Source organism: Cervus elaphus, chromosome X (assembly GCF_910594005.1).
Source record: "Cervus elaphus chromosome X, mCerEla1.1, whole genome shotgun sequence".
NCBI classification, from domain to species: domain Eukaryota; kingdom Metazoa; phylum Chordata; class Mammalia; order Artiodactyla; family Cervidae; genus Cervus; species Cervus elaphus.
In genome coordinates this window covers 46,593,395-46,610,801 of record NC_057848.1, presented here as the reverse complement: position 1 = coordinate 46,610,801, position 17,407 = coordinate 46,593,395, and the positions used below count along the sequence as shown (strand labels likewise).

Below are 17,407 nucleotides of genomic sequence, written 5' to 3'. Positions count from 1 at the left end.
TTTTTTCTTTTGACAAGCAGTTTCTTATATGATACAGCAAGGGCCCTGCTACTACTTTTTCAAGGACTTGAAATTTCTACCATTAGTTTTTTCTGAAAAGAGTATCCAAAAGAGTATTCTTAACTAGGATAATGTGTTCTTCTGGACTGTGAGTTCCTTGGGGACTGTGACTATCTTATCTTAGTATTCTCGGTGTCTGAACATAAACTGATTTCAGTCACATGGGCTCTGAAGCTCCTGGATTCATACCATAACTTCATCACTTACTAACTGTATGACCTTGGGGATGTTCCTTAATGCTTTTGTACTTCAGTGTACTAATCTGTAAAATGGGAAAGCCTCGTGGTACGTATCCCACTGAGTTATTGGGAGGATTAAATGAGCTATCCATATGTCATGTTTAGATCAGTGTCTGGCATGTGCTGAGCATTGCAATATATGTTAGCTCTATTAATAATAATTATTATTATTAATCAAAATTAGTTTTGTTTCTAATTCTTGAGGGGTTTACATAGCATGTATGGCATGATTTTTCCTTGGTCTGGGTCCCGTATTATGAACTAATAAGAGGCTACCTCTAATGGGTGGAGAGATTTCCTTACCTATTTTTTACAGTTCAAGGACACTGGATGAAAGGCCTTCTCTAAGTACGGCATTATTGTTACCCACTTGAATTACTTAGCTGGTGAGTATGGGTCAAGGAATTTGCTTCAGAGAAAAAGAATCTGTCTTATTCTCCCACGATGAGAGGACGGAATACTTTTTCATCACTTATAGAAAAATGACAAGCTGTTTGTTAAGCAGATCAGAAGTGGTAATAGGCTTGTGTGGCAGAAGAGAAAATTGATGGCAAATAGTAGTGAGCATCCTTTTAAAGGGAGGGGCCTTGTTCACCACCTATAGGAGACCATGGAATATCTGTTGAAGGATAAATGCCCCCATGTGACTTCCTGAAGACAAGACGATTGTCCTACTGACCCAACAAACCTAAGCACTACTGTCAGCTCAGGCTTGCAGAGAAGGTGACATCATGCTTCTGGTTAAAGAAAAGATTCTTTGTTGAGGGATGGGTCTGATGTATGCATGAGGGATGGGTCTGTGATGCATGAAGGGTTCTTTACACTCTATTTTGAGCATTGAACTCTGGGAGAGGAGATAGCTAGGGTAGAGACACTGGCAGAGGAACGTATTAAGGAAATCCTTCATTGCTGAAAATAGCAAAGGCTTCCAGTCTCATTAAGAATTGTATATTTCTAAAGATTCAGCCTATCTGAGCATGATCTGCAAACTGGACAACAGCCTAGACTGATTAGAACTTTTGGTAAGCACAAGTTGAATTGGACTACCACTCAGAGAGAAGTCTATTTTTAAGGATATGAATGTCAGTGACAGTTTCCCAATCCTCTCCACCCTGCACCTCAGGCTATATTAGGTGCTTCTCCTCTGGGTTCTCATAGCACTCCATGTGGAACTTCACCATAACATTTAAATCATCTATGTATTTCCGCCTCCCCTGCTAGACTGGGAGCATCTAAAGATGGAAAGGCACTCTTTTTCTGTGTTCTTGGCAACGAATCCAGAGCCTGGGATAAAGCAGGGGTTCAATAAATGCTTACTGAACCAGTGGACAATTTTCAATGACTTAGAATTGTGACATATTTCAGTAGACCACACTAAGGCTAGTCTTTGTACTGTTGGTAGATTGTAAGGATAATCATTACCTGATCTGCAAGTGGCTGTAAGGTTTTCAAAAGCACTTCTTTACATATTAGCAATTTAAATATGAGTTCCCTCATATTATTTCATGTTTGCATATTAACTTGGAGCCTGATACATAGTTGTTGGTACTCAGTAAATATTTGCTAAATGAATGGTGTGATTATTTATTCATTAAAACAGGCCCCTTCGGAGCCTCTGTCAGGCAATGATTTTGTTTGCCAGATTTCTTTGAAGGAAGAGAATGATTGATTGAGCAACAACTATGTGCTAGTCACAATGAGGGATGCTTTTACATCATGCATTCTCACTTTTAATTAACTTAAATAAAATGGAATTTCTTTTAATATGGTAAAGTCTTTAGTGCTTTTTAGGCCATCCTCTCTAGCAGTTCTGTGAAAACCAATCATTTGTCACAAGGTAACAGGTACTTTGGGAAGAAGCTGATACTATGCAGCCCCTCTGAAGCCATAGGCTGGCCTATGGAAAGAGGAAAAACATCCTTCCCATTGAGTGTCTGATCATGAGGGCCTGGGGAGGAAGGTTACTTACCTGGCTTACAGCTTGAGCTTTATCAGTGAGTCAGACATTCAGAAACAATTTGTGCCATAATATGATCAGTCTAATTTTTGTCTTGCCAAATTCATTTCTCATCCTTCACTCTGGTAGTTAGTTTTGTATTGGGGGAAGAGAGTCAATTGTGTCATGAATGGGGAGTCAATTGGAGATGCTGGCACTTGCCCCTTGAGGTTTTTGTTGATGAAAACTCCTTTTGATTCACTCTGAGGGAGTTTTATATTTCACTCATCATTATGTTTCACCTGACAATACAAATCTTGTAACAGCTATGAAGGTTGAATTTAATTAACTGCTCTTCAAAAATTGTGCAGTGCTACCTCCATAAAACTACACTCAGGGCATTTGTTAGGGAACTGACATAATGACATAAAAATCTGCATGATGGGAGAATGAGTCATATCTCTTTCTTGGAGAGACACACAGGGGCTACTAACCCTTTTTGATTGAATGCTTCCAACTTGGCAAATTGAAGGCAGCAGTAAGAGAGCCAACTACACAAAATGGTGTATATCATGAGGCCATTACAGACTCTTCGTTGCTGGGTTGTGCACAGAATTCTCTTATCATTGTTGATCTCTTTGTTGATTTGGATATTCCAAACATCAGGATAATTAAAGAAGGAGAAATAAGAGAGTCTTGTACTGCTGAAGGCTCATTTTAATGCAAGAAGGTGTATGTAGCATAAAGCAAAATATTCAGGAAAGATCTTTTGCTTGGAAAGCTGCACTGAATGGGTGATGCTCCTCCTAGTGTGAATAACGGAATCTGTTCAAAGGATACTGCTGAAAGCCTGAAATGCTCTCCCACCCAGTAACTACTAAAAACAAATGACCTATTTGACTGTCTAGCCATTGATTCCTTGTACTTTTCTTTAGGATTTTTCTCTAAGGCATTGGTGAAAAGCCTCTTAAGTAGACGTAAAACGGGATCGTATTCCTGCCTCTCACCTTGTAGAATATAGTATTACAGGTTCTTTTTGATAATAGAAACACTATCACACTGGCTCTATTCCACAGTCCATCCAGGCTAATAATTGGCTGATAAGTCAGGATGCCAGTAACGTCTACCTTGAAATTAGGAGCTTCCTAGAGAATACTCTAGTCCCCCTAAGTAATGTCATTTTCTGGAAAGCCTGAATTTTTGGAAAGCCATTTTCATGTTCAATCCGCAACTTTCAAGGATATTGAGCTTGACTTACTCTCCACACTGTAGTACAGAACTAAATATTCATTTGCCCTAAATTTACTGATACCATTTCTCAAGCTTCAAGGAAGAACCTTCTAGTTTTAGATGCCTAGATTTTGATGAATAAATATAGATGCTTATCTTTCTGTATACTTTGAACAGTCTATAGACTCTGATCCTCTTTCTTTTACGGTGTCTTTTCTCAGGATTGAGATCCTTTTGGGTCTTTACAAGGTACCCCTGGCTTCCCTCGTGGCCCAGATGGTAAAGAATCCACCTGCAATGCAGGAGACCTGGGTTCGATCCCTGAGTTGGGAAGATCCCCTGGAGAAGGGACTGGCAACCCACTCCAGTAGTCTGGCCTGGAGAATTCCAAGGAAGAGAAGCCTGGTGGGCTACAGTCCATAGCGTCGCAAAGAGCTGGACACAACTCAGCGACTTTCACTTTCACTTAAGGTACCCCCACCCCAATTACCCATTATGGGCATTACCATTTTCAGAGCTCTCTCAATATCAATTCCTTGACTCCAGGGCACAGCAGGGTTTGCTAAGCAGTCTCCAGCACTGCCTCTCCGGGACACGTCCACTCGCTGCCTCCTCAGGTAGCGGAAAGCTTCTGCTATGACCAGTATTGCATCGTGCGTCAGTGCGGATGTGTACTGAAATGGACATATGGAAAACAAGATATCATGACAAACGAGGCTCTCCAAACTTGCCTCGTTCCTTATTTTCATTCATTTCCAACTCTTGTTCTATGAACTCACCCTCTCAATTATTTGAATCAACGGATCTCTCTGGGCAAGTCTGACTTTGATCCATTCTAGAATGATGCAGCTTACCTCATGTGCACACCGGTTAAGATTCTTAAGATCAAATGGCTCAAGAGATTCGCTCTCTTGTTCTCAATGCTGTGTTTTGTACTGAGTAACTACTAAAAAGGCCAGGTCCTTTATAGAGAGTGAAATATGTGGGAAGTTAAAGGATGGCATATGTAGATTGGAGAGGAAATAGCATATCCTAAAGCAAGGTTGGGTTATTGCTGTTTCTAATAGAAAATTCAGATCTGGTGTTTACTTAGGGGAAAATGGAAATAGCTAAGTTAGACAGCTTGAAATTAATTTGGAGGGAAACATTAATCATTTCTGTCTGGACCATGTTTCTGGTAAACTGGGACTTCTGACCAGCAATAAATCAGTTTTTGTTTCCTGGGGGAGGCGGTGGTGGAGCGGTAGCAAAATCTAAAGCTGGTTTTCGATGGTATAAAATTACAATTGTTATTGAGTTTTAAATCTGATAACGTTGACAATTCATAGGCAATACTTCTTGATGCTACCTTTTCCAAGCAAGAACAATTTCAAGAACAGTTACTGTCTATTCCTTGGATAAACTGTAATGACATGCTCTACTAAGGATGAGGCCAGTCATTTAACACAAGGGATTTGATTATCTGCAGTTGACATGGTGGATGCCTTTTCATTAAATGAATCAACAAAGTATGATTAAAATAAGCTGGCCCCTGTTTTGCAGGGGTGACAAATACTGGTAGAATATAGAACCCTTGATTTAAAAAAAAATGAAGCTAAAAATGTCCTAGAGGGAATTGTCTCTCTCTATAGTATGTCCCTATACAATTGTGAGTGAGTGAATACATTGCCGTCTTTACAACTATCAATTTACTTTTCTGACTTTTCTCATGTTACTTTTATTATATCAATTATGACAGTAACAAGGGACATATGTTCTCTCATGAAAAAAACAATCTTCACACTACATACAGCCAACATGGCAGTGATTTTTTTCCAGCTGACTGCATAAATTGTCAGCAATCTTACTGTAGTCCTCTCCAAGCCATGCCAAAATAGCTATTTAATTTTCTACTTTTTCAGCTTCTACTTACTAATGTGTGAGTATCTAAAAAAAGCCCCCAAAGGAAATGTTCGTAAAATATAGACTAAATTAAGCATCAGAATTTTAATTTCTAGACAATTTTATTTCCTAATCAAAAATATTGTCCATCATTTTCTAAAGCAGACTTTTTGTCTGATTGATATAGAGCAAGGTTCCATAATGGGTACTACAAGTCAAAGTAATCTGAAAGTTGTAACCATCTATTGAAATATTCCATTTTCCTAAGTTATTTGAAGGGTTTTGCTTATAAGCCTGAACAGTTCTTCTCAGTAAATTCTGAGAATTTTGCATCATACATATTATGAGTTACCAATGGATAATCCAGAGCTGAGATTGTCTTCTTTCCCTTTTGTACAACCTCTACAGCTTCTGAACAGGCATAAATGACTCTTTAGTACCCTTTTCAGACTTTTACTCTTGTCCATTTTTTTTGTGCCTAACATAGTGTCTGACAGATTGTAGATACCCCTAAAATATTGACTAAATGAATTGTTTTCCTCTACCTATTGCCTGCTAAATTTAAGGACGGCAAAACAGTGGATAGGCAGTTGTATGAAAATATGTTTGTATAAGCTCACTTAGATGTATGGGCAGATTTAGCCCATAAAAAGATTTGACTCATTAAAGAAATGCAAATCAAAACCATAGGGAGGTATTACCTCACACCTATGAAAATGGCTATTGTCAAAAAGACAACAGTAAGCACTAGTGAGGATGTGAAGAAAAGGGAACCGTCATGCACTGCTGACAGGAATGTAAATTGGCTTAGTCACTGTGGAAAACAATATGGAGGTTCCTCAAAAAATTCAAAATAGAATTGCCATATGATCTAGCAATTCCACTCTTGGACATACATCTGAAGGAAATAAAGTCACTGTCTCAAAGAAATATTCACATCCCCTATGTTCATTGCAGCAGTATTTACAGTAGTGAGCACACGGAACAAACCTGTGTCCCTCAAATCATCAAATGGTGAATGGATAAGGAAAGAAAGTGATACATACCATACACATATATACTCATACATCAACTATATTTCAGTAAAAATATACATGCATGCACAGAACACAATGCAATATTACTCAGTAATGTATCAAAAGAAAGAAATCCTGCAATTTTTGATAGGCAGATGGCATTATGCTAAGTGAAATAAGTTAGACAGAGAAAGACAAATACTGTATGATCTCACTTATATGTGGATCCTCCCCAAAAATGAACTCATTAGAAACAGAGAGTAGAACAGTGGTTGCCAGAGGTGAGGGCTGGGGAATAGGGAAAAATGAATGAAGATGGGCAAAAGGTATAAACTTCCAGTTATAAGATTGATAAGTTCTGGCGCTATAATGTATATCATGGTAACTATAGTTAATAATATTGCCTTGTAAATATATTTGAAAGTTGCGAGGAGAATAGATTTTAAAAGTTCTCATCATGAGAAAAAACTGTAACTGTGGTGGTAATGTTAACTTATTGTGGTGATCATTTTACTATATATATATATATATATATATATATCAAATCATTATGTTGTGTGCTTAAAACTAATACAATGTCATATGTCGTACCTCAATAAAAAATAAAATCATCATCTTAAAAAAGAGATTTGGCTACAAACGATTTATCATAGGAATTGTGGCCATATTTACTGAAACATATGAGGCCACTGGAAAAATCTGGCATGTATGATGTAATCAATACAACCACAGAGGACCACTTAACTATTGCGTGGCTTCAATTATTTTTTTTAAAGGTGTTTAACTTATAACTTACAACTTTTCTAGAACATATCAATTGCACAAGGTAAGGTCTCACTTGTATTATGTTGATGTGACCCATACAGGGTGGTCCTGCATGGGTGATTCAGAATGTATCTCTTTTCTGTCTATGTGCCCTATGTTCCTCTTTATTGTATTCTTCCCAGGGAGGAAAGATGTGAGGATGAGCATCTCGAAACCACAAGAAAGGAAATGTCCCCTCCTCTTTCCTTTTTTAGGGAAGGGCCTTGAACCTTGGCTCTACTTTGCTTCCTCATCTAGATCACGAGGATCCACAGTCATGGTACATACATGCGTTCACTGTATCAGGAAGGAAGAATTTAAAGTCTGTTTCATACTTAAATCAATGCACTAAGGGAATGGGTTACTTAAAATTCATTGGAAAGATCCTTTGTGTAACATGAATAACTTTCCCCCATTTATCTCTTTTAATTCCTGATTTTAAAATAATAGGATTTCTAGCCATAGGGGAACACGAATGAAAAATGTGCACTTTAAGCAGAACTTTCTGCTTTTAATGTTCTTATCTTGATTTCATGAAAATGAGCAACTTAGGTAATCTAATTATTTAAAGATACTTTTGTAGGCAGGAAAACATTTCCATTCACTATATGCATAGGCAACACATACTCTGTATTAGAACCTAATTCACTTGGGTGTTCTGAGATTCATGAAACTTATTAACACAAAGCAATCACATCAATAATGTAAAATCTAATTTTCCATTTCAGGCTATCAATTTTCCTTACCTATTCCCACCGCCCCCACCCTTTGTCCAATTTAGGTTCTTGTAAAATTGTAAGTTATAAGCATATTAAAAATGAAATTCATTAAAAAAAATTAAGCTACCATTTCCAAACACTGGGTTTTAAACACCTTCTTCTCAATAGCTTCTTTCTTTGCGAATTTAGTTTTCAAATGCAGAAGCATCACCTGCAGTTGTGTTTTAGCATCCTTGAAACACTTATGAGGGACAACCACTTGACCACTGGATGGCCATAAATATATAAGGGCCATACTAAGATGCTCTGGAAAGCTGGCCTAAGGTTTCTACATACTGTGGAACATTACCTTTAGTGGTGCATTCTTGGCTTCAGGAAATTCCCTTTCATCCAGCCTCACCCAGCGCTGAATGAACTGCTGAACCATAGGGTTTTCGTTGTTGACAATCTGGAATCCTGTAATGTTGGCTCCCCCATGCATGACTCTTTCTAGCAAAATATCGGTAAAACCCTAGAAAGAGATTGAGAGAGAACTGTGATTCTGAGAGGTCATGCATTCTTACTCATTGTATCTGTTACAATGCTAAGGAGGAAATGAAAGTTCCTTTCCCAAGATCCTTCTTTAGCAATCAAAAAAACCCTGGACACATGGTTACATGTCAATTATATCTCAACAAAAAACAAAAATCACAACAAACAAACAACCCCTGATACAGACTAATTCTTAGGGCACTCTGAAACTACAGGCATGATGGAGAAAATATACATCCTTCCATTTTAGTGCCCATGTTTTTATTTAGTGTAGTGGCTGAAAGGACAAACATCAATTTTAAGTGAATGTTTTTATTTCTTTCATTTACCTATATTTTTTAATCTTTCTTCAATGAATACAAATACAATGACTCATATAACTGGAAACTGTTGAAAAAGTTGGCCCTAGCTAACATGCCAAATACAGCAGATTGCTTTTCAGATTTGAATGATGAGTAATTTCAACATTTGTAATTTACAAAAATGCCAAAGAGTGAAACTGACAGCTTGGTTGTATGTGATGGTACAAACCCCAGGGTATGTCTCACATGAGCCCATGAATGAGTTTTGACATCTACTTCATAGCATCCACCATTTTCTTCTTCTTTTGTTCTAGTTTGTGTCTGTTGTCTCTGCCACCTAAGCCTCCTGAAGGAATCTCTTCACGTTCATATCATGTCATCTTCACCTGGGTATCATCAGTTCCACTGGGCATTGTTATTTTCTGGACACCTCTCCCAGGAGTTCCTGCTATTCTGCTGGATAACTGTCTTTTGCTAGTTGCTTTTGATGCCCTTAGGTCCTCAGTGGGTTGGAGCCAATATTTTATTCATAAATAAATTTAAAGAATTCTTTCCCCTTCCTTTAGATTCTCCTCCCCAACATTTACATATAAAATTGTTTCAAAAATAAAATTGAAAGAATTATACAATGAAAATGAAGTAGTCACTTCAGATTTCACAATTAACATTTTTCTATCCATCCATCAATCCATTTCATTGTTTGGATGCTTTTCAAAGAAAGTTGCAGATGTTAGAATACTTCATACCAAAGACTTCAGCATGTAGGTCATTAACTGGAGTTCAGTGCTTGACGTTTTCATCCTTCCTTTCCTTCCTTCTTCTGCTGCTTCTTTTTTTTTAAAAAAGCTTTCTTTTTAAAGTCTTTATTCAATTTGTTACAATATTGCTTTCATTTTTTACATTTTGGTTTTTTGGGCCCAATGCATGTGAGATCTTAGTTCCCCAATCAGGGACTGAACCCACATCCCCTGTATTGGAAGGCAAAGTCTTAACCACTGAGCCACCAGGGAAACCCCCCTTTCTTTCTTTCTTTTGATAAATTTACATCCAATAAAATGCACAAATCTTAAATATACCATGCAATGGGTTGATAAATGCATACATTATACTACTTAAATCCCTACTAGTTCTCAAAAGTTTTCTTTTTCTGCATTCTAAGTTTTCATTGAAGTATAATAATCATATAGAAAAGTGCATACATCTTTAAGTATAGGCTGATGAACTTTCACAACCTGAACGCATGAATGTAACCAATACCCAGAAGCCCTGCTCTTGTATGCCTCTCTAGTTACCATTCTGATGCCTGCTTCTTTTAATTCTGTGTTTCTTTAATATGGGCAACAAGGCAGTCATAGAAAATACTGAAGCAGCGTTTTCAGTTATTACTCTTCACCCCATTCCTCTTCCTTTCATAAGTGGGATATGAGCCAAAGAATTTGCATCACTGAGAACTATTCCTCCTTTCCAATGATCACAAGATGTTTTTAAAATGAACATTAACTTGTTAGGATGTGTTTTCTCCCAAAGGTCTCCTTCCTGAAATAAACAAAGACTCAATAATTTCTCCAATTTGTTCCCCTTTGCACAGCAATCAGCAGAAAGGCTTGCTTTTGTGTAAAGGCTCGCAGAGGCTCCAGATGGGGCTTAAGCCTAACTATTATCCAATTCCCAACTCTCACCCCCTAAACATACGTACAAATAGAGAGCCGAGGACTAAACTTCAACAAATGGCTTTAAGTCATTTGCTGTACCAAACCATATTTGCCAATTAAAAAGTATTACACAAGAGCATTGAGCAACTGTCCATCTGTCTGCTGGTGGGGGCTCTCTGGCGTTCGCCTGAAAGAGGGAGCCCCTTTCTTTGAAAGAAAAGGGTTGAGAAAGCTTCTGCCACCATCTTGGCCCCCAGGGTCAATGGCCATAGTCTGCCCTGGGAAATAGTATTTCCTGTGCCATTTATACTTTGGATAAGCCTCACACTCCCATTTCCTTCATACCATAGCATGTTAAAATGGCAACACAGGATTAACAACAGGGAGGGCGAGAGAAAGGATCCCGGAAATCTCACGTCTGCCTTAAGGCATAAGAGCCAGCACTTCAGTCTGGTTACTCACCACAGCACCCCCCAGAAACATTTTACCTCACTACCTTTTTCTCAGCAGAGACACTAAAAGGAGTGGTCCAACTCAAAGTTACCTCACCGATCACCTCCACTTACTTCCAGAAGGCTTTGCCCTGCCACACAGGCCCCATGTATTCCCACTTGGCTGTCTTCCTCCCTATTAAACATACTGTAATTTGGAAGTATCTTCATAAGAACACTCTGCACTCATGTTTCTACCTCACAGCAACCATATCACTGAGGACCTAGAAGTTTCTCAGTCAGCCCATGTAATCCCAGTCAGCTGGGATTACGTTCTGGCACTTCTCAGACTGGAATAGCCTGGAATGCCTCCTCAGTAGCACAAATCAACCCAGGGGAAGGTTACCTCAAATGGTTTGTTCATCTGGCAAGGCCTCCACAACATTAGCTCTTGCCAGCTGCCCTGAGGGCTTACCCATCCACATGGGCAGAAAGCCTAACACAGCCCCATGGACAAAATGGAGAGAGAAGTATGGTAGAAAAAGAAAGGAGAGGGGTTTCCCCTAGTGGTCCAGTGGTTAATACTCTGTGCTTCCACTGCAAAGGGGCACAGGTTTGATCCCTGGTCGAGGAACTAAGATCCCACAAGCTGCACAGTATGGCCAAGAACAAAACAAAATAATACAAAAAAACAAACAAAAAAAGGAGGTAATAGATTTTTAGGAAGATGAAAGGAGAGATCTTGCTGCTAAAGGGCAAAAGTAGGCTGGCTCCTGGTCCTAACTCTGCTTCTGTCCTATTTGTGTACAGTTGGTTTGTGATCTCTTATCAGATTCTACAGCTTGAATGTTGCCCCGGTGCCCAGCATTTAGATGCAGTGAGTCACAGTTCTCAAGGTTGAGATAATCAAGGCTGGATTTTTCCTAATCCCTCTGAAAAAAACACAAATGCAGCAGAGCTAACCAACAATTATCAAGGACATAGAAGGGAAAAAGAGAAATCAGGCAAATGGTAGAAAAGGGGATATAAAGAAAGCTCTTCTGGCTAAAAGGCAGGAGTTGATTGACGCTTGATTGTCCTTCTATTTCTAACACTTTTTAAAAAAAGATTTTCTTTTGGTATCAACTACTGTTAAATTACATGATTCAAATGCCACTGACAGTCCACAGGATTGTAAAAATTAAAGCTTGATTCTTTCTATAGCCTTCTCAGACATACACTAATGCAGCAGAGCTGACATATAACACAAAGGAGGGGAAAGGAGGAAAGAGAGAGAAGGCTGATGGCAATTCAGAGAGAGGGTCTGTTTAAAGGGCAGTTTTGGTTGGATTCTGGTCCTCCTCTCCTATTTGAAGGCATTGCAGCATCCCATAATAATCTTTGGATTTTTATGGTTATGACACTTGTAATGCTAAAGGCAGGCTGAAGATCCCCCCAAACCAATGTAAAGACATACAGCAGAGGTGATGATATAACATCCAGAAAGGAAAATGGAATCAATGAAAGAGTGGGGGTAAGTGTACAAAGATGGATGTTAGGAGAGAAATATGGACTGAGGGGCAGGGGCTAGCTCTCCTGCTCCTACTTCTCCTATACCATTATCATTATATTTAAAATCAAGGTCTTCCCTGATAGCTCAGTTGGTAAACAATCCACCTGCAATGCAGGAGGCCCCGGTTTGATTCCTGGGTCAGGAAGATCTGCTGGAGAAGGGATAGGCTACCCATTCCAGTATTCTTGGGCTTCCCTTGTAGCTCAGCTGCTAAAGAATCTGCCTGTGATGTGGAGACTGGGGTTCGATCCCTGGGTTGGAAAGATCCCCTGGAGAAGGGAAAGGCTACACACTCCAGTATTCTGACCTGGAGAATTCCATGGACTGAAATCAATAGGAGTAAATTTAGTTTTAAAAATCAAACTGGAGATTTAACATATCTTTCTCAATTATTGACAAAGCAAATAGAAACCAAAGACACAGAAATGGAAAGATTATAATAATAACATTTGGATTCAAGAGATTATCCCATTATTTTAAAGCATTTCACCCATTCATAACCTCTGGTTAGATATCCTACTTAGGTTGGTGAATCACAGTCTTCGAGGTGGGAAAGTTGAGACTGACTCTCTTAAAACCTCTCAAAAGACATTAACACAAAATAAATGATCAACAAACATGGATGGTAAGGGGGAGAGTCAGTGGAAGAAAGATGGAAAAGTTAGGAGAGAGGAGATGGCTAAGAAAGGAGATTTTGCTGGTTCCTGGTCCACCTCCAATATCTATCCCATTGCTTATTTCTAGAAAAAGTTTCTAGAGTCTATTATCATGTGAAACCATAGTTGAGAATTGGGGCTTAAGGCTACCCACAGCTTCAGTGAAATAACTAATGCAACAAAAGTGACCAGCAAACAAACAATAAGGAGGCAGGAAAAAAGAAAGAGGAGTGGTAGGAACCAATAGTGTATTAATAAAAGATGGATTCTGGCTAAAAAGTAAGAGGTGCCAGGCTACTGGTCTTCTCTGCTATCTAAATTTAAGACACTGCATTTTCCTAGAATATGTTGCTAGATTTTAGTTGTTGAGCTGGTCATACCCCCTCATGGTGTTTATATTGAGGCTGTGTATCCCTGAAAGCCATATAAAGACACTGAAACAAAATGAAAACAAACCATGGAAACACAGATTCAATCCCTGGATAAGGAAGATCCCCTGGAGGATGGCATAGCAACCCACTCCAGTATTCTTGCCTGGAAAATCCCATGGGCAGAGGAGCCTGGCGGGCTATAGTCCATGGAGTCGCAAAAAGCTGGACACGACTGAACAAGAAAGCAACTGTTAGAGATTGGTGCTGGATGGCTAAACCTATTACAATCAGTTTTTTTTTCTTTTTTTTTTTACAATCAGTTTTTTAATAAGGTTTATGGAGGTCAGGGTATATAAAATAGGGGAAAAAATGATGGTGGCAAGGAGTATTCTGGTATGATAGGGGAAGTTAGGAGGAATGTCCAGATTCAGGGGAGGAGTTGGCTGGCTCCTGGTTCACTTTCTTGACCTGTGTGATTATTTTAAGATATCTTATTCATCTATATATAGAGACCATGAGATGGGACTATGTCTGTCTAAAACTCTAAGCAGACCCTAATGCAACAGAAATGACCTTCAACCATCTAGATGATAAAGGGGAAAATAAAAGATGAAAGGCAGTTATAGAAATTTCAAGTTGAGGTTCAAGTTCTAGCTATGCGCTAGGTTTCCACGGAAGGACTGCCTTCTTGTGCTCAGTTGCTCAGTCACGTCCTTCCATCTGCATTCAATTTGTTAATGCAGATACTGTTTCTTTCACAAATTGCTACAGTCTATTGTTTTTTATGATTATTTAAAATTTTTTATTGAAGTATAGTTGATTTACAGTGTTGTGTTAATTTCTTCTGTACAGCAAAGTGACTCACCTATGTATGTGTGTATATATTGGAGAAAGAAATGGCACCCCACTCCAGTACTCTTGCCTGGAAAATCCCATGGGTGGAGGAGCCTGGCAGGCTACAGTCCATGGGGTCACAAAGAGTCGGACATGACTGAGCGACTTCATTTTCACTTTCATATATATATACTTTTTCCTATTCTTTTCCATTATAGTTTAGCATAGGATATTGAATATAGTTCCCTGTGCTAAAAGGTAGGACCTTGTTGTTTATCCATTCTATATATAATAGTTTGCATCTGCTGTTCCCATACTCCCAATTCATCCCTTCCCCATCACCCAGCAACCACAAGTCTGTTCTCTAGTACATTCTATTGTTGTGAGAATCCATAGTCTATGAGGATTGTAAACAGAGGCCTGATTTTCCCCATAGCCTCATCAATGACATGGATGGGGGAGAGGCAACCACAAAACATTTAGCAAGCATGAGAATATTTGTTAAAATGGTGTAAAAGGCATAAACTGAGAATCACAGTTATTTTAGGGCTGAGGATCTAGATCCATGGCTGGAGGTGTCTGGTTCCAGGAACTCCGTTTGTAATAATTTTCATTTTGCAAGATACCCACAGCAGTCAAAGTGGTAAAGTTAAAGCTGTGACTCCTTGAAACCAACCTAAAGGCAATAACACAGACAAAAGGCCAAACAACAGCCAGAGGGTCTGAAAAGGGCAATAAAATGATGGTGATAGAGGGGACATAGTGTCAGGATGATGGAAGTTAGAAATGGTCTGACCACACTGATAAACCTATTTGCAGGGCAGGAATAAAGATGCAGAAGTAGAGAATGGACATGTGGACCCAGAGGGTAAGGAGAGGGTGAGACAAATTGAGAGAGTAGCTTTGACACATATACACTACTGTGTGTAAAATAGATAGTGGGAATTTGCTGTATATCACAGGGAGCTCAGCTCGGTGCTCTGTGAGGACCTAGAGGGGTGGGGTGTGGGTGGTGGGAGGCTCAAGAGGGAGGGAATGTATGTATACTTATGAAGTGACTTAGCAGCAGCATGGCTGATTTACGTTGATGTACAGCAGAAACCAACACAACATCCTCCAATTTTAAAAAAATTTCCTCATAGATTAGATTCTGCCAAAGTGGGGGTGGGGGAGCGGAAACTAGTCTGACTGCCATAGATCCAGTAGCCGGGAAAAAAAGGAGAAAGGGGAGAGAGTGATAGGATGGGAGGTATTAGAAGTCAGTGCTTCCTGGTCTTTTTTTTTTTTTTTTAATTATTAGCTTTTGGTGATCTTCAGTTGATGTTTTTCACCCAAACTCTATACTTTGGGGAATTTCGATTCCCTGACCTCCATAAACCTTATTAAAAAACTGATTGTAAAAAAAAAAATAAAGAAAAAAAACTGATTGTAATAGGTTTAGCCATCCAGCACCAATCTCTAACAGTTGCTTTCTTGTTCAGTCGTGTCCAGCTTTTTGCGACTCCATGGACTATAGCCCGCCAGGCTCCTCTGCCCATGGGATTTTCCAGGCAAGAATACTGGAGTGGGTTGCTATGCCATCCTCCAGGGGATCTTCCTTATCCAGGGATTGAATCTGTGTTTCCTGCATTGCGGGAGTAAGGAGTGTGAAAATGGATATTGAATGGGCACCTCTGGCTGAATGATTAGTCTCCTGGCCAGTTTTTTTTTTTTCTCTCACTTTGTGATCTACAAGAGGGACTTCGCCATTCTGTTTGTTCTTTTAAGAATTGAAGTCTCTATCTGGCCTCCCTGAATATATTATATTATTATATTAGTTGTTCAGTTGTGCCCGACTCTTTGCGACCCCATGGACTGCAGCCCACCAGGCTCCACTGTCCATGAGATTTTCCAGGCAAGGATACTGGAGTGAGTTGCCATTTCCTTCTCCAGGGGATCTTCCCAACCCAGGGTTTGAACTCAGGTCTCCTGCACTGCAGGCAGATTCTTTACTGACTGAGCTACAAGGGAAGTCATGAAACTTTTGTCAAATTGCACACAGATTTTATCACCCAAAAGCCATTAGGTAAAAATGGGAAAAAAAGAAGGAGCAGGGGTAATATGTAGAGACAGATATTTTAGGAGAGCACTTCGGGCTAAAAGGAGATGTTTTATGCCTTCTAATCCCCCATGTCCAGTATTTGGGGATGGTCACCCATAATCAGCTATACTGGGAAATTAGAATCCCTAGTTGCTTAAAGCTTCTGTAAAAATCAAATGAAGGAGTTAGGCTTTCAACACTCAAACCCAAGAAGTAAAAGAGGAAAAAGACGGGATTGCAAGGGTTAGGGAGTAATAAAGTAAAGTATGCATCCTACTAGCTGTCGAATTATTCTTACAGCCAGCTACATAAGACTCCACTCTCGAGCTGCTGCTTATTCATTGATCTTTATCATGTGACCTTTTCCAGAAAGTTCCATCCTCACTCCTCCCTGACAGAAACACCAACGGGTAAGACAGTTTTCTCAGTCAACCATGTCTGAGCAGTTTCATGAGGCCTCCCCACACATGCTAACTACTCCCACTCAGGCTTCTTCCAGCACCACAGGCCCAGCTTCCTGTTTATCCTGCATTTCTGACCCTGTCTCCTGAGTCCTGCTGTGAGCAGAAGTAATGCAGTGACCAGACAGCAATACATGTGAATAGAGATGGATTCTTTTTATTCTCACAAAATTCTTGTCTTTAGAAAAATACGTGATGAGTAAGTTTATAAGTTTTTACTTTTTAACACATACCTTTGGTTCAGAACAAAATTAACATTTAAAGTTCTTTAAGCCTTTTTAATGTGTTTTCACATTTGTTTCAGGCTTTAAGTGCTTGTCCCAAGTACGTCTTCCAATAGCAACTGCTTTAAAAAGGGCAGAGAACGTGTATTTTCTTATTTAATACATGCATTTAAATGTCAGTTCAGTTCAGTCGCTCAGTTGTGTCTGACTCTTTGTGACCCCATGGACTGTAGCATGCCAGGCTTCTGATTTCAACTGCAATTTCTCTACCGTGAATTCTGTTTTCCTCACTGAACTTTACTTGCTATTAAAACTTTTATATCTTAAAATAATATATTTTTACTAAAGACAAAATGTGTTCCAATAGATTTCTTTGATATTTTTGTGGAAAAGGATAACTCATTTTGTTTTCTTTTGGAATGTTCAAG

The 17,407-nt window shown here is 39.2% G+C and overlaps 1 protein-coding gene across 6 annotated transcripts in view; it reads right to left on the bottom strand.

Moving 5' to 3' along the window:
• GRIA3 (glutamate ionotropic receptor AMPA type subunit 3) overlaps window positions 1-17,407 on the bottom strand; it is a 292,905-nt gene that overhangs the window by 88,499 nt on the left and 186,999 nt on the right. For all 6 annotated transcript variants that reach the window (XR_006340168.1, XM_043897856.1, XM_043897857.1 and 3 more), the window contains 2 exons: window positions 8,235-8,396; window positions 3,972-4,139 (listed from right to left, as the gene is read on the bottom strand). Coding sequence is in view for 5 of the 6 variants with exons in the window: in XM_043897856.1 (XP_043753791.1) it covers window positions 3,972-4,139; window positions 8,235-8,396 (330 nt within the window). In the remaining variant the exon portion in view is untranslated. The remainder of the gene's footprint in view (window positions 1-3,971; window positions 4,140-8,234; window positions 8,397-17,407) is intronic.